Source organism: Sarcophilus harrisii, chromosome 4, assembly GCF_902635505.1.
Source record: "Sarcophilus harrisii chromosome 4, mSarHar1.11, whole genome shotgun sequence".
In the NCBI taxonomy this organism is placed as follows: domain Eukaryota; kingdom Metazoa; phylum Chordata; class Mammalia; order Dasyuromorphia; family Dasyuridae; genus Sarcophilus; species Sarcophilus harrisii.
Genome location: NC_045429.1, coordinates 416071341 through 416090275, shown reverse-complemented (window position 1 = coordinate 416090275; position 18935 = coordinate 416071341). Strand labels below are relative to the sequence as shown.

Sequence of the window (18935 nt, the reverse complement as noted above, 5' to 3'; positions counted from 1 at the left end):
CGCCTTAAAACAAATGTCACTTCACGGAAATATGGATATAATAACCTAATGAGAGATAGATAAACTGGACTACTTAGAAACAACAGTTGAGACTTACTGTTTTCCCTAGTATAAGAGTTCTGCATTTTCATGAGAGCACTTTAATGCTCTTTCAGATAGGCTTGGGCAGTTCAGACAAATTTGAATCAATATTGTGACACTTTAGAAGACAGAAGCTAATGGGTTTGTTTCACAATCAAAATATGGAAAGGGGCAGACAAAACAGACCTGAAAAAATAATTCTGATTGGTCTCAATAATTATTTATGATTCTAAAGGGTGAAAATACTTAAGAAGACCATATGTTTAAATGCTTATTTATATTTACAAAATTTTCATTTATTACAGCTAAAATATACATGGAATAATTCCAAGAAAAGCATGTTAAGGACCAGTGAATATGAACAGTCAAATTGCTAACCTATGTCAGATAGGAGCTACAGAAATAATCCTGGATTTGTCAGACTTTAGATGTTTTTTTCTCCTGTTTTAAAAAAAAAAAAGTGGTGTTTGCTTGTGCCAATGTTTATAGGCTGTTTTTTTTTTTCTTGCCACTCCACTTACCACATTCCATTTTTTGGAAGGGCACAAAATGATTTGTAAATAATATTCTAATGCAACATTAACACAGAGCTATATAAGTCTATTAATTATACAATCTAGCTCTATAACTGTAGTCACACTAAATGTGAAACAGGTATTCATAAAAAAATTAGAACAATACAACTTTCAACAATTCAGTAAAACTTTCAAAGAAAAAAAATCACTTTAAAATTTTTTCATTGTGAATAAGCAATCCGAAAAACCCAAATACATTTTTTAAACATTTTAAAATGTCAATGCCAAAGCAACAAAGTCTAAAGCAACTTATTTCAGGCCTTAACAAGTACATTAAGAAGTGCAGAATTTTTATCTGTTTCTAAAATAAAAGTTTCCATTTTAAAAATCTATAATAAACTAACCAATCTGGGGAAACATTAAAGTATGAAAAGTGGTGCCCTTACACCTCAGGAATAAAGCAATCTAGGGCATATCAGTAATATCACAGAATCATAGGCAATCACAGAGATTCTTTGGTCAAATTGTCTTAGCAGAGGAAGCATGGCAGCAAAGAGTGGGCAACACCTAGTCATAACAATCTTGGCTCATGTTGTTCTTCCAAGACACACACAGTGAGCAAATAGCCTAGTTGGAACCATAGACAGTTCTCTAAGATTTCTAAGTTATAAACTAGTTACACTTCCCCCAATGTTGATGAAATTACTAGTCTAGACAAAACACGGTTTACCATACAGTTAAATTCATCCTTTCATGAAGAATGAAGACTGGTGAATACATGAAAAATTGTATGAACAAATCTCTTTCTGACTGAACTATATAGGGATCTTTGTAACCACATTTTGCTAGAAGAATTAGGCAACATGATGGCACAGTGGATAGAGTGCCAGGCCTGTAGTCAGGATGATCTGAGTTCAAATCAAATTTTAGGCACTTATTAGTTGTGTGATCCTGGGCAAGTCACTTAACCCTGCCTGCCTCTGTTTTCTCATCTGTAAAATGAGATAGAGAAGAAAATGCCAAACTACTTCAGTATCTTTGCTAAGAAAAACTCAAATGAGGTCATAAAAAAATTGGATATGACTGAAATGACTCAGAAACAAAGAAATTACAAATATCATTCACAATTTTCAAATTACCTTTTTCTCTAAATGGTTCCAGACACTATTTTTTTTTTAAAGAGCCAGTTTCACGTCTAGTTATAATTTATTGAACAATTCTTCTGTTAAGGCAGTATACAGAAATTTGTTACCTGGTGCAATTTTCCCATCTTGAGCAGCTGGGCCATCTTTCAATACGTTCTTCACTTGAAGAAACTCATCAGGTCGATCTCCACCAATAATGGTAAAACCAAATCCCATGGTACTCTTTTTCAAAGATGCTCGTATGAGTACACCTTTAAGCTGGGAAGGGTCTCGAGTGAAGTGTGATTTCTCTACATCTATACCAAAAAGAAGGATGGGTTTGCAAACCTAAGATATGACAACGGACACAGCAAGCCAATAAGGAAGCCATTCAGGCTGCCCATAAAAAATAAATAAAATGTATTGCAATTGAAGGAAATAGGAAAAAAAGGGGGAAAATTTAATATTTAACAAGATAAAGAATTAATGTTTACAAACAAAAAATTATAGGTTTTAAGAAATTTATTAAAAAAAATATATGATTAATGTACAATTTCTCATTTAATGAATTCCTATGGTATAAGAATAATCCAATGAATCTATAATTTCATTGATAGGGATCTTCTTTTCAATGATGTAGACAGTGCTTTCTCATCATAATTACTATTCACATTTTTCCATAAATTTGTCAAGTTGGTGGTTATGGGAGAAATGGGGAAGGGGAAAGGAAGAGGTATTGCTAGGATTCTCTTGAAAGTAAATAGATATCATCACAAATAAAGCTTGAAGTTCCCCACTAGCTATCTATGAACTCACAACATGACACCTATTTTTTTTCTGGTCTACATATTTTGCAGAAGACATGCTTTATAATACTTATCCTAAGTAACATCTCATTTGTAGTGTACCATGGCCTGACCACTGCTACTTGGTGATTTTCAATTTGAATTTTTCAAAGACTTTACCTGTCTGTGATTTACAACTACATAACATCACTGGAAGAATAATAGTGTTTGAAAAAAATCATTCATTCAACAAGGATTTATAAATACTGAATGAGTCAGGCATTTATAAGCAGTGCTGAGAGTACAAAGACAAAAGCAGAACAATATTTATTTTTAAGGGGTTTCTATTCTTTGAGGAGAAACAACATATAAGAAATTAGAAATTTTATACCAAATATATAGAAAGTAATATTGGAGACAAGGCATTAATACCTAAGAAGTAGTCTTCTCATAAGAAATGACCCTTAAGATCAGCTCTGAAAAAAGCCAGGGATTCTAAGAGATGGAGATGGGGAGTGAGATCACAGCCATGAAGGATTATATGCAAAAGCACAGAAAGCAGGTATGAGATGATGTGCTTTGGATACAAGGAGAGGGCTTGGATGTCTCAAGTAGTAGTGTAGTAGAGGGGAGGGCCTACATGGTGGAATGACAAGAAGTACAAGAGCTGCTCTTCTGCACCTCCACCCACCAAATCCTCCAATCAGAACAAGAAAATGCACAAGACCAAATTCTGACTGAGAATGTAGGGGGAAAAATTCAGAATGAGTCATTTTTCCAATCCAGGTCAGCATGGGCAGGCAGCCAGGGAGGCTCAGTGGGCACTAAGGATGAGGGTTGAACAGGAGAATGCAACGCAGAAGATTTGAGAGCAGGGAGAGGCTGTGCACTAGGGTGAGAAACAATCCTAGATCCAACAGAGAGAGAACTACATCTGTGTAGGTACAGGAACAGGCACCAACAGGTAGGGTACTTATAACCCAGTTCTGGGTTTGCCATCCAGGATGGCAGGGATGAGGAGTGGTCATTGACCCTTGGCTATGTAAGTTCAGAAATATGTAGCGACTATGTGGCTAAGACTTCAGAAGCTGAATTAGGGTTTCAATTCCAGTTTCTAGTCCAGTCTGAATCCTACAGAAGAATAAATAGGGCAGGAATTCCAGACAAAAGGGAAATATATAGTTCTGTTACTTTGAACAGGTAGAGCTTTCCAGCTGGCTGATAACTGGTGAATCCAACAACAGTCTACAAACAGGGTAATCTCAGAGGCCCATAACTCAAATCCAAATCAGGTCAGGAACTTGCAGAACTCAGAATAGGGTGGGCAGCAATCAGACTTTGTCCTAGAGCAAACCAGTTTGGGAAGATCGAAAGCTTACTGGTCTGAAACCTGAACTGTTGCTGCAATGCTAAAGTATTGAAGGTTTAATATTCAATGTCCCAAAAAAGAAAATGAAACATAATATTCACTTCACAGCAGAGATGTGATGAATTTAAAATAAAAAAGAAACCCAGATTTTCTGACATGGCTAATTTGGGAATTTGTTTTATTACACTATGAAGATACGTAATGAGGGATTTTTTTTTTAAATGAGGGAGGAGGGACATGAGAGGGACAGAATAAAAAAATCTTTGTTATTTAAGAACCTCAAAAGTTTACAAACAAAAAAATTCTGACAAAGGCCTCACGTTTAAGACATATAGGAAACCAACCTAGATACAAAGGTGCCAAGAAGAATGAAGTCGCGGTCAACTAATATGAACTTATTAAATGTGTACTCTATGCCAGGTATTATTAAACACAGGGCATACACAGACAAAGTAAAAACATTTTATACACTGAATATTCCCAAATAAATAAATGGATGAAGAGAACTGTCAATAATGATATCAAAGATTGATCCAAATTACTAATAACAAAAGTATAAATTAAAATAACTCTTGAGGTTTTGCTGTAAATGTAGGAAATTGACAGAAATGACAAAAGATGGAAATAGACAAAGCTGGAAAACATTACAGGAAGACAACACTTATACATTGATATAGAACTATGAAATGGTGGAACAATTTTGTACAACTAAAGCTACATGAAAGAACTATGGGGAAAAGTCACTAAATTTCTTGTCTTCAGCCCACAGGATCGCCCTTTGGGTTCCCAGGAGATCAAAAATATAAACTGTGTGTGTGTGTGTGTGTGTGTGTGTGTGTGTGTGTGTCAAATATTAATTGTAAAATATCTCAGGTGGCAAAGAACTAGACACCAAGTAAACATTCACTAAAAGAGGAATAGTTGAAGTATATGAATAACAAATATAAGAAATTCAGAGAAACATGTGTAAATACCCACATAAACTAATCCAAACTAAAGTAAGCAAACTTAAAGACATGCACAAAAAAACTACAATTATGTAAATGAAAAGTATACTAGACTCTAGAACTCCTGTAGTGATGGCAAGGAGCTTGCTATGTGACTATAGCATTAATATATAAACAAAATTTCTTAGTGTCATTTTGTCATTATTCATACTTTTCATATCATGACCCTGTTTAGTTAGGCAGGGTCCATACATTAATTGTAGAACCAGCACTGAGCTATTCACATTATAAATATTAGATAAATAAGAAATAAATAAAGCCCCAACATTCCCCCCCACCAGTAAAAAAGGAATACTATTTATATATGTATTATCAACAGCATCAGAAAACCTTGGTATTTTCAAAATTTTCTGTTTTTTCATAACTCAGTATCTCTTATCAGTGGATCAGGAAACTGAAACACTGAACATTTGAATTTCTAATTTGCAGCAAACTAAGCAAAAGAAGTGCAATATTCACCAGAAAAGGAAAACAATTAAACCAAGATCACTTAGGCGATAATTTAATATAATCTACAAGTTGTTGGGGTTTGGGAGATTTTTTTTGAGGGAAAAGAACGTAGGTTGTACCTTGCTTTGAGGAACCAACATCAGTCTGTCCTAACTGCTTTTTTCTTTTGGCTTCCACCACTGGATTTTCAAACTGGGTTTTCTGGTTAATATGACTGTAATATTTAAAGAAATATGCATTTCAATTCCAGATAAAATACTAATATGCTTTTGTTAAAAATAAAGTTAAAATTAATTAGTGTTGTTATATTTGCCCTTTCAACAATAACTACAGCAGAAACAAAGAAAACTGAAGCTTCAAGGTATGAAACAGACTCTGATCTTATAATAAATGTGTATATGTGCACATACATACATAAGACACAGAATTTTCTATTTCAAAGCTATTAACACCTTCTATCAACATAAAACTACTGCAGATGAACAATGAAAATGATATTCTAGTACTTCAAAACTTTATTACAATCCAAGTGGTAACTGTATTTTAACATGAGTACAAATTAGCAGTGAGCAACAGTTATCATCAAATAATGAGGTAAAGCATAAAATAGCTTTGGAATCTGAAGCTGACAAACCTGCATATAAAGGTAGAAACAACTTCTATTTTTCTCTGCAGTGTACATAAGGAAATGCTGGATGAGAAGACATACCCCATCTGCCACTTCAAATACCAAATCTGCCATTTAATACCTGTAGGGCTTGAGGCCCTTCTTGTAACCTTTCTGTCTTCATTTGTAAAGAGGGGTTTGGATTAGATGACTTCAATTCCTTATGATACTACACTCCTAAGAACCCCAAAATCCCTAAGTGAAAAAGAAAGGAATCGCAGATGGAAGGGAATGTTTAACCTTTCCTGCTGCAAATACTTCTTAGTTCCCAAGCACATAAGACTACCAAGTTTCAGCTCTATGAGAATGTCAGATATTTTTTTGGATCTGATTTCACTTCAACTCAGAGATATACTATGTATATTTTATCCATTGAGTTAAATGAAATGCCCCTCCTTCTTTCCCCTTCTTCAAATTAAAAATGCCAGAGCTAAATTAAGTATTGTTATTTTATTTATAAGAGTTAGGGATTTAATGGAGAGACCTTCTTTTGAAGATATATGTAATTTTTTTTTTTTTATTAGAAGCAGACATTCATCAAAGGAAAAAAAAAAATCTGTTTGGAAAGAGCCTCAAGTCCCTTTGGAGTAAGAATGATTCACTTCACCAGAAGCTTCAGAACACAAAAAGTAGTAATTTGTATTTACACCTTTGATGAGATGTGGGAGAACAGAGTAGGAACATGCAAATGAGTAATCACCTTCCTGCAAATATTTAAAAGACAAAAGAGTTAAAAATTCTAGTTAAGAGAATAATACAATTGACTGTATTTTCCTTACATTAAAATAATTCCATCTGGAATAAACTCTTTCTTTTTTTTTTTTCTTTCTTTCTTTCTTTTTTTTTTTTTGGCTGAGGCAAGTGGGGTTAAGTGACTTGCCCAGGGTCACACAGCCAGGAAGTGTTAAATGTCTAAGAGCAGATTTGAACTCAGGTCCTCCTGATTTAATGGCTGGTGTGCTATCCACTGTGCCACCTAGTTGCCCCTAAACTTTCTTTTAGAAATGGATGATTCATGAAATTTTTACATGATACTAGGATAATAAATAAAGTACTATTTGATCAGTTATAAATCAAATTAAACATAAATAAAAATGATTTTAAATGTTTACTATTTTCAAAAACATTTCTATATGTAATACATAATTTCTAACTGTCATTTTCATTACATCTTTTTTATAGTATAAAATATGATATCTCAAAAAGCAAATTTAAAATTTATCCAAGAAACACAATTATAATTTCATACAGAATTAGAACTAATGAAATATCATTAAGATACAAGTATTTTAACCTTTAAAATTTTATCATTTGCTCAAATTCACTTATAAATATATAGACACACCAAATTATGTGATACATTTCTACTACAGAAAAAAATTTTATGTCAAAGTTACATTTCTAAAAATGGCAGCATTTTTATGAAGAACCTATTAAGTCTTTTCAGCAATCTTTTGAAAAATGAATTACTTACTCATTTTCAAGGTCTTATGCTCTAGTCATCAGTAAAAAAGTGACAATGCAATTGGATTCCTACTCCAATAACCTTGCCAATAACAATCATGTTGCCATCTGGTTTAACAACTAATAGCTCCATGGAGTAGCCATTTAAATAACATCTTTTTAATCTCTATCCATAAGCTAACTATAGATTACCATGTTTGTAGATGAAAACCTAACTAATCTGGGAATCAAGCCAACAAGCTCCACAGCTCAGTTGGCTCCATACTAAAATGTACACCCTGAGTACAAGCTGCACTTTTGTAATTTAATAAATTATCCTTTTTAAGACAAGCTTGTCCTAGAAATCATGTACAAATCACATAATTATTGCTGTTTGCTTTCAGTCATTTCAAAAACTGTCAAAATAAGGAGAGCAAGGAGGTTGGCCGCCACAGGAATGTCCCTAAACTCACTTCCAAATTTTCTTAATGGAAATCATATTATCATTCATGTAAATCTAGGATTTTACATAGGCAATGGCTGTGATCTCTTTTATTCAAGAATGCACGGAAACTTATAGGAGAATTATTAACTTAAAAACATTCAGATTTTAATGCACTTTAATCATAAGACTGCCAAAGGAGTCTTTAACACCTAAAAATAAATAAATAAATAAATAAATGAAATAAAAGAGCCTGTGAATTCTAAATGGACTAAAATTGTTTTAAATAAACAAAATGTCAAACAAAAAATATTGCTACATTATTTAACATTATTGTACCTGAAAAGCATAAAAATTAGTGCTCCCCTTTTAGAGGATAATGACTTTCAAACAGTTAAATTGTATAATTAATTCTTTAAGTTGTAGTATAATGAAGAGAGTACTACATAAGGAGACTGGAGATGAATTATAGTTCCAGCCCTTCACTAGTGAGTAGGTCTCCTTTTTGAAGCCCCCTGGCCATCCATTCTTATTCCAAAATCTGATTCAACTCCTAACTTCTCTTCTTTCCATCCCCCAGATTCTTTGTTGATCTTGCCCTAGGGCCAGCTTCCCAGTGCCATCTTATGTGTTTTCTTCCATGATTAAGATGTAAGCTCTGTGAGCTCAGAGACTATCTTTGTATCTCTACTACCTGACAAAATAGTAAATACTTAGTCTTTCTTTCTTTCCCTATTTCCTCTTTCCTTCTCTTCCTCCTGTCCTCCCTCACTCCATTCTTCCTTCCATCCTTCTCTCTTTCTGTTTTAATCTGATTCTTGAATTTTAGCAAATTACCTAACTTTTTAAGGTTTAGGCTTAAGAGTTTATGAATTATTTAATTATTCTCAATTATATAATGATCTAAGACAATCCCAAAGCATAATATCTGCCTCTAGAGAAAGACATGATTTTTTTAGTGCTTTATTTTTAATAGTATTTCTTTCCAATTACATGTTAAGATAGTTTTCAACACTCACTTCTATACGATTTTTGAGCTCCATATTTTTCCTCCCTTTCTCTCCCTTCCCAAGATGGCAAACTATTATACATGTACTTTCATATTAAACATATTTTCACATTAATCATGTTGTGAGAAAGGAAAAACCATAAGAGAAAAAAATCAACAGAAAAAAGTGAAAATAGTATGTTTTGATCTGCATTCAAACTCTAGTTATTTCTCTAGACATGCATAGCATTTTCCATGATGGGTCTTTTAGAACTGTCTTTTGTAATTACATTGTTGAGAAGAGCTAAGTCTTTAAGAGTTGATCATCCCACAATATTGTACACAATGTTCTCCTGGTTCTGCTCATTTCACTTAGCATCAATTCATGTCAGTCAAAGAACTGATACTGATTGAATAAAGACTGAAGAAAGCTATTTTCACTTTCTTTCAGTTTTTTTCATTTGAATTTTCTATAAAATGACTCATATAGAAATGTTTTATATAATTATACATATATAAAGTAGAGCTGATTGTTTACCATTTCAAGAAGGGTGGAAGGGAGTAGAAGAGAGAGTTTAGCACTCAAATTTTTAAATAAAATAAAAACATTAAACAGAGATTTATTATCTTTTTGATGAATTGACAGGCAACAAAACCTGTTTATATATACTATATAAACTTCAAAATATCTTTTAGAAATCAGCCAATATATTACATTATGACTAGGGCATTACATAATAAACTATACTTATAAGCAGCCTGACCAAACAGATCCACAAATATTTTAGAACAATATTTTTAATTTACTATGCCAACTACTCATAATAGATAAGCTCTTGTGGGACAAAAAATTTTCAAAACTAGTAGAAGAAATATGATTTATGGGAAACAGGATCAAATACTTATCATCCCCTGTTGTCCTGTCTGCTATTGGAGCTGCAGTGACAACTTTCAGCTGTAGTAGGGCTTTCAGTAAGGCCAGAAAATGAATTTACATTCTAATAGTATTATTCAATTATAAAAACCAACTATTTTATCCACCTGTGCAATAGTATTCAAAATGTTAAAAATAAAAGAACCACAGGACAGTCCCTTATCTCAGGACTATTTTTACATGAATATCATCAAACAATAATAGAAGAATAGTTTTAGGTGATGATAATGATGACATTTCATAACAGAGAACTTGAAAGTTTACAAAATATTTTTCCTATAACTTTACTCACCTGTGAGGATGCAAGTTGCCCAAAGTTACATAAAGATAGGACTGGGACTGGGGCTTGAAACCTGTCCAATGCTGACACTTTTCAATAAAACCTTCACAGTCAAAGACTGTACTATCATGCTATAATGCTTAAGAAAATGGGACTACCATTATTTAAAAATCACATGATTTTAGAATAATGGAATTTTAGAAATGGAAGGAACCTCAGTGAGTATTTAGTCCAGTGCTACCACAACATACTGATAAGTGATCATTCACTCTCTGCCTAAAGATCTTCAATAAGGAGGAAGCTCACTTTCCACTTTTGAATACCTCTTAACTTTTTTTTCTCCCTGAGGCAAGTGGAGTTAAGTGACTTGCCCAGGATTAGACAGCTAAGAAGTGTTATGTCTAAGACTACAGTTGAACTCAGGTCTTCCCGACTTCAGGGCTAGCTGCCTTTCTACCTCTAACTTTTTTTGTAATTCTCATCCAGGGTTCCTACAGACATTGTATTTATTCTCTGTATTGAAAAAAAAAAACTCTGATAAAATGTGAAAATCCTTTAAATACCTGAAGATACCTATTTCAGTTTACTAATTTTATATCTTCTTACCTACTATTATGTCATTTACAATCTATATTAATAGTGATAACTCTTTTTGCTAATTATCTGGAATGTTTCCCATCAACCCATTAAAATTATTTCAAATATCAAATAAGATTTCAAATCTTATGTGAGAATATACATGTATATGTGTATGCATATATGTATGTGCATACATATATTCATATATTCTTAGTAACTTTCTTACTCTATGACATTATTTAGAAAATTTGAATGCTATGCTGTGCAAGCAGAAATTATATAATCCAATGCTTTCTAAGGTTATGTGCCCAATCAAATGATATCCAGACAAATATATAATGGCTATAGCAACTTACTCAACATAGTATGTTCCATACTGGGGGTCTTCTATTTTCTCCCAGCCATAAGGAAGTTCTATAAACAGAAGTAAAAGATAAATAAAATATTGGATTCTATATACATATAAAAGATTTCAACAATGCCATGTAAAAAAATATCCTCTGAAATTACTGAATAGCAATTTGGCAAATGTTAAAGTAATCTATGCGTTTGTAATTTCACTAAGTAGATTTTTGGAAGGAAAAAGAATAGAGAGAGATTTCCCAGAGGGGGAAAAAACTGTTAGTGGACATTAAAAGAAAATCAATTACTAACTACGAAAAAAAGTGCAAATTTTTTCTTTATAATGGTACAAGAAATTATAAATCTGTCCCCTAGTTCACATTTAGAAATTTTTAGCTCTGGTGACCAGTATTATTCCTCATCTTGTACATGATAATCTAAAATAAAGAAAAACAAAATAGCTATCTTGAAGTGATTCATTTGTAAACTCTAAATTATAAGCTAATTTATCTCTAAACTCTTCTTTTACATATTCTAATCATGCAATAGTTCTTTTTATAGGAACTAAAGTTTTATAAGAAAATGACCTTTTAGCCCTGCTGAAATTTGCTTCCATGCTTATCAACTAATATACCCATCAAGAGCAGAATATTTGCCAAGTCTGATGTGAAGTGCTAGTTGGCTGGAAAGTCTACAGTTTCCATAAAATCTAGTTTTTGTCTATAAGGAGCTAAAAGTATACATAAAAATCGATAGCAAGATGTCATAAGCAAATAAGAGACTTTCACAGCAAAGTGTCACTATACTAAAGGTTATTGGGAAATGTAGGGACCAAATCATTAGGGGAAATTTGTTAACATTGGAAGGGTAGTAAAGGACAATACTGAACTTGAATTTCAAAAGATGGGTAGGAATTTAGCAAACAAAGAGGAGGAGCAAATTGAAGAGAAGTAGCAGTAATTGTGTGTCGAAGTTATATGGAATAACTGAAAATGATAGGGTAGAGAGGAAGACCAGGGTTTCAATGTTAAAATATGGAGAAAGGTGACTGACTGATATAGAAGATAAATTATGAAGGATAGAGAGAGGGAGACATAATTAAATCATATAAACTTAAAAAGAAGAAAGATTATCAAAGATTAAAAGTAGAGGAAACAAAAAATAGGACAATCACTGTGCTTGGCCTTGTGTATTTTGGTTTTTGGGTGGTAGTAGGAATTTAGGCATAGACAGAATAAAGGATTGGCCTCCAATTTGCAAAAGCATCATATGTTGAGCCAAGTTTCAGTTAAAGGGAGAAGGATGTTTACTTTAATCAGAAGCAAAAGGAATGTGCTATCTTATCCCCCATAAACTATTATTTGGATTTACTAAACTATCAGAATTGATCATCACATAATCTTCTTGTTACTGTATACAATGTTCTCTTGGTTCTACTCACTTTACTTAGCATCAATTTATATAAGTCTCTCAGACATCATCCTGCTGATCATTTCTGATAGAATAATATTCCATAACATTCATACCACCATAATTTATTCAGCCATTCTCCAACTGATGGGCATCCACTCAGTTTCCAGTTTTTTGCCGCTACAAAAAGGGCGCCCACAAACATTTTTGCACATGTGGGTCCTTTTCCCTTTCTTATGATTTCTTTGGGATACAGGCCCAGTAGAGACACTGCTGGGTCAAAGTATATGCAATTTGATAGCTCTTTGGGTATAGTTCCAAATTGCTTTCTAGAATAGCTGGATCCATTCACAGTTCCATTAACAATGTATCAGTGTCCCAGTTTTCCCACATCCCTTTCAACATGCATCATTATCTTTTCCTATCATCTTAGCCAATCTGAGAGGTGGGTCGTGATATCTCAGAGTTGTCTTAATTTGTATTTCTCTGATCAACAATGATTTAGAGCATTTTTTCACATGACTAGAAATTTCCCCCCTTATTTTTTAAGAATACAAAGGATAATTAGTTGGGGAGGAAAAAGGGAAAGATAAAAAAGATACCCCATTCCTCCTCTTTGGTCATTTTCTGATTGTCTCTCACTCTTAGAACACATTCCCTTCTCCTGCTCTGCCTTTTGAGGTCCCTCTGTCTTCCTTTTAAGTCCCAAGTAAAATAACACCTTCCACAGGAAGTGTTTTCTAATCCATCTTAATTCCAATGCTTTCTTCCTGTCAATTATTTCCTAATTATCATATATATTCAAACTTGTGTTTACATATAGATACAAAATTATTTGTTTGCATATTGTCTTCTTCATTAGATTATGAGTTCCTTGGAAGCAGGGACTGTCTTTTGCCTCATTTTGCATCCCCAACATTTAGCAGAGCCTGCCACATAGCAGTTTAAATAACTGGACAAATTCAAAAATAAAAGTGGTATTAAAACGTCAAGTCTCTTTTCTGACTTGTTATTCTTCTATTCTATAAGCTACATGGTTCCCTGCTGCCACTAAGATTCAATACACACTCTTCCAATTTCTAAAGGCTTTCACAATTTGGTGCCAACCTCCCTTTCCATCTTCATTATCTATTATTACTCCCTGCCTTCCTAGACTCTCCAGGCCAGATGGACAGACCTTCTTGTTGTCTGACATTCCAACCCCTCTCTCCATGTTTGGCTGTCTCCAACACCTGCAAAGATCTCCCTTCCCTCTCTTAAAATGCCTTGTTTTCTTCAAAACTCAGCTCAATCTTCACCTTCCATATGAAACCTTTCATGATACCACCTGGTGTTAGTATCTTTCCTTCAAAAACTGCCTTGCATTTATTTTGTGTAAATTTAAGTATGTACATCTGGCTTGTCTTCAACAGAATTAAATTCCTGAAAGGAAAGGAGGATTTCACTTTTATCTCTGTATCTCTCCACCAAGTAGGAAATAAAAGCTTTGTTTATTGACTACTTAAAGACAAAACATCAATAAAAATCAGATGCAAATGTTATACTATTTCTTGTATATCAGGAAGTCTTCATTTTCAGTTTAACAGGATTTTTCTCCCTGAAAAAGGACTGACAAGTTATTGTCTTACTCAGAAACACTGGAATATAATTTTGTAAATTCTTTTAACATTTTCTAAAACTAAAAAATGATGTCAAATTTTAATCCTCTTTAAGTTTAAAATGTAAGTTCTTTCACTAAAATGGCAATAACTGATGTTCCTCTAACATTTGAAGCTATGCAAAATCCATAGAGCTAAGGTCACAAATCTACACTGACCCTAAGCTCAGAACTCTTTCCACTAGTCATCATAAGATGAACTTTAGAAGTAAAACAAACTCCTAATCAATACTTTTATACTGATTATTTAACAGTAACACTAATGGTTTTTATTTGAACAAAGATAAATATTTAAGTTTAATTAAGTTACCAGACAAATTTTCCAAGAATTACATAAGATTTATCTTGATCCAATGAAGGGTATTAGAAAACTGGATAACAAAGGACGAGGTTTTTGGAAACTGTAATGTTTCACAATGAATCATTTTCAAAAGAGATTTGGGATTTTTTTTTTCTTTGTTTTGAGATAACTGTGGTTAAGTCACTTGCCCAGACTCACATGGCTAATAAGTTAAGTGTCTGAGGGTGGTTTTGAACTCAGGTTCTGATGACTCCAGGGTCGGTGCTCTAAGTCAGTGTTCCCTCTAGCTGTCCCATTGTAAGACATTTTAAAAAAACATGAAACCTTCTAGAAAAAAAATCAAGCAATGGCATGACATTTTGAAGACAGACTAAAGATGGAAAGAGGATATAATCCAAGTCTATAAACTCATGAAGAATTTGTTTTGTTCAGTTGTTTTATATATGTCTTATCCTTTGTTACTCTGTTTGGGGTTTTCATGTCAGAGATAATGGAGTGGTTGGCCATTTCCCTCTCCAACTCATTTTACAGATGAGGAAACAAAGGCAATCAAGGTGAAGTGACTTTCCCAGGGTCACACAGCTAGTGTCTGAAGTTGGATTTGAACTCAATAAGAAAAATCCTCCTGACCCCAGGCTTGGCCTCTATCCACCTAGCTGTCTGCTTTAATAATTACAGATATCCCAAAGTAGAATGGCCAGAAATTACTATCCTGTGTGAGAAAAAGATCTATAATTAGTAGACTATGAATTCAATGAGTCACCAGTGATAGGACAGTTAAAAATAATTAATATGGATCAACCTATGAAAAGAAAGGCATAATTCCAAAATACTAATAATTAGAGAAAAGCAAATTAAAGACATTCTGAGTTCTACCTCACACTAATCAGACTGTCAAAGTTCACAAAAATTTAAAAAAAAAACAAAAAACAGGAAAATGATAGATGGAAGGGCTGCAGGAAAAGAAGCATATTTCACTGTTGATAGAACTGTGAATTGGTTTGGTTATTTGAGAAAGCTATTTGGAACGATGCCCCAAATGTTATTAAATCATGTATATTCTTTGATACAGTGATGCCAGCACTAGGTCTGTATTCCAAAGAAAAAGAGGAAAAAGTCCTATTTGTACAAAAATATTTATAGCAGCTCTTTTTGTAGAGACAAAGTGGAAACTAAGGAGGTGTCCATCAACTGGGGAAGAGCTGAATAATTATTGTATATGAATTTAATGGAAAACTATTGAGCTCTAAGAAATGACAAAAGGAAGAAAGGAAAGAAACAAGTACCCATAATTAAACACCTACTAAATGACAAGTACTACTCAAAGCCCTTTACCAATATTACCTTGCTTGAGATTCACAATAACCCCCCATATAGTAGAAGAAACTGAGGGAGGGAGCTGTTAACTGTCTTGCCCAGGGTCATTTGGCTACTAAGGGTCTGAAACCAGATCTGAATTCAGTTCTTCCTAATGCCAGGCCTAATGTTCTGTCCTCTGAGCCACCAACTGCCTCCAGCCAGTTTTAGAGAAACTTGGAAAGACTTGAATGAAATGATACAGACTGAAATCAAAGGAATCAAGAGAGAACAAAAACAAAAACATTTTAAAAACTCAGTTCTGAAAGACTTAGGAACTCTGATTGGTTACAACAATTAACCATGATTCTTATTGGAAGATGAAAACTGCTACACATTTCCTAATAGAGGTGTTGGGTGAATAGCAGAACAAGACACATTTCTGGGAAGGGAGAACATGGGAATTTATTTTGTTTATGTACTCACAGCTATTTGTGACAATGGTTTTGCTTAATCAATGAGGGAAGAAGTGGTAGGAACCAAATGTAAATGTTTGATAACTGAGAAATATAACCTAATTTTAAAAATTACCACCAAAAATAAAAGGAGAAAAGAAAGGTTAAGGTCCAGAACCTCTAGAGGCTGCATGAACTAATAAATGGGGAGCTGGCTTCAGAAGTCAGCCCTGCTTCTGACACAAAAGGGGTCCATGACCTTAGGCTCATAATTGGGCAGCTAGGGCACAGTAGGATGGCGTGCCAGGCTGGGAGGCAGGAGGACACATCTCTCTTAAGTTCAAATCTGACCTCAGAAACTGTGAGCTGGTGTGATCCTGAACAAGGCACTTCACCCTGTTTGCCTCAGTTGCCTCATCTGTAAAATGAGCTGGACAAATGGTACTAAATGTGGTCACAGAGAGTCAGAACAGACTGAACAACAAAAAGTTCATAATCCCATTAGACTGTGAGCTTTTGGAAGATAGGGTGTACTTGCCTTGCTTTGGAGTCTCAGAGTTTAGCACAGTACCAGATACATAATAGGTACTTTAAAGAATGCTTACTGACTTAACTGGACTGTAGCAAATCACTTGGCCTCCAAGTGTTTCAAGCAATTCCTAAGAATATGCTTTGAAACAAGGTAACCAAAGTGAATTATGAGAAGGAAGTTCTTTAACAGGGAACTTCTTACATAAATGAAATCACAGATCTAGACCTGTATAACCCTAGAAAAGTCACTTCACCTTGTTTGCCTCAGTTCATCCATAAAATGAGCTGAAGAAGGAAATGGCAAACCACTTAAGCATTTCTGCCAAGAAAACCCTAAGAAGGGTCACAAAGAGTTGGACACAACCGAAACAACCACAACATTATTTAAAAGTTTTTCTTGACATTAAGCCTAAATTTGCTTCTGCAACTTCTGATCTCTGGGGCAAAGTAGAATAATGCTAATTCCTTTTCAAAATGACAGTACTTCTAAAACTTGAAAGTAGCTTTCACATTACCACTGCTCTCTTCTTCAGGCTAAATATTCCTACTTATTTTAAATGTTTCTTCCATATCATGGAAGAACTTTCATTAGTCTAATCGCTCCCCCCTGAATGCAGTCCAGGTTTTTAATATCTTTCTCAAGAAATGGTGCCCATTTCTCCACATGTGGTCTGACCAAGGAAAAGTACAAAGGGACTTTCACCTCTTTATTCTTGGAAGCTTTGAGCTTCCAAGATCACATTAACTTCTTTGTGGGACACATCACACTGCTGACATCTACTGAAGCTTGCAAGACCACTAAAATCTCAAGATATTTTTTGGAAAAACTTCTGATCAATTGTTTCTTCCCCATCTTCTATTTTTAACAGTTTTGAACCCAAGTGTGAGATTTTATATTTATTAATGATGAATTTCATTTTACTAATTTCAATATAATGTTCCAGCCTGTCAAGATCTTTTTTGATTTCAACTGTTATCCTAAATTTTAGTTGGCAATCCCTAGCTGGGAGTCGTCTAAAGATCTGATAAGAATACCATGGGTCATTGATTAAAAACATTATAAAACACATGGCTTATTATGTACAAGGTAGTAGGGATGAAAAGAAGAAAACAGGAATGATTCCTGTCCTCAAGACTCTTACAATCTAATAGTCAAACAATTAAAATAAACAAATTATGGAACACAAACAAGAATGATATAAGATAAAATGTAATAAAGATAAAAAAGAGTCAAGAAAAATATGATGAGAAATTTGAATACATAAATGAAAAATCATATAGTTGGGCTGGAGCAAGAAATATGTAAAGGGGCACTATATACAATAAGCAAGACAGATTAAAACCATAATGTGGAAGTTCTACAATCTCAAGGTTAATCGTTCAAACTTCACTGGTCACTTCATTAGTCACTGTACCACTGAGGGTTTTTAAGTAGAATGAATTACATGATCTTAGTGGTAGCATAATTATGAGGGAAATGGTGTGGAAATTGAATTGGAGAATGAATGAATAAAAAACCATTTAATCAGTATTTATTAAGTCTATGTCTACTATGTTAGACTAGAGGCTTGAAGACCAGTTAGGAAGCATTTACAATAGTTCAGGCACATTTTTAAAAAAAGGCCTGAAATAGAATGCTTGCAATTGAAGTGGAGAAAAGGGGGTTGATATGTTAATAGAGATGAAAAGATTTGATAAATAATTGGTGGTCTGGGGTAAAAATGAGTAAAAGTCAAGTATGACACCAAGATTCTATGATATAAACAGGGAATTAGTTATGATTAGAAATAGAGAAATTAGGGGAAGGGGAAAGTTTAGATAAAGTCTTTATTAAGTACTTACTTTGTGTGAGAAGGAATCAGTAACAGAGAAAGAAAAGGAACAGATAGAAGGAGAATAACAAAAGTAGTGTCTGTCATGAGAGGCAAAGGAAATGAGAATATCAAAAAGGAGTGACCACTAAGATCATATCAGCTACGAGACCAAAGAGAATAAAAACAGAACAAACACAACTGCATTTTTCATTAAGAAGTTGTTAGTCCTCAGGCTTCCAATCTACAAGTCATTCTGGCTTCCTCACCATTACTCAGTCCCCATATCTAAACTGTTGCCAAGGCCTGTCAATACCACCTTTGCAACATCTCTTGACACATCATACCCCTTTCCTTCCTCTGACATTGTTCCCACTCTAATACAGGCCATCATTATCGCCTGCCTGGACTACTTCATTAGCTGCAGGGAAGTCTCTTCCACTCTAATCCATCTTCCATTCAGCCACT

The 18935-nt window shown here is 33.9% G+C and overlaps 1 protein-coding gene across 4 annotated transcripts in view; it reads right to left on the bottom strand.

Moving 5' to 3' along the window:
- The window catches only part of MAGI3 (membrane associated guanylate kinase, WW and PDZ domain containing 3), a 213284-nt gene that overhangs the window by 56604 nt on the left and 137745 nt on the right, over positions 1–18935 (bottom strand). For all 4 annotated transcript variants that reach the window (XM_003769791.4, XM_023503475.2, XM_023503474.2 and 1 more), the window contains exons 7-9: positions 11021–11078; positions 5451–5545; positions 1849–2037 (exon numbers count right to left, since the gene is read on the bottom strand). In XM_003769791.4, coding sequence (XP_003769839.1) covers positions 1849–2037; positions 5451–5545; positions 11021–11078 — 342 coding nt within the window. The remainder of the gene's footprint in view (positions 1–1848; positions 2038–5450; positions 5546–11020; positions 11079–18935) is intronic.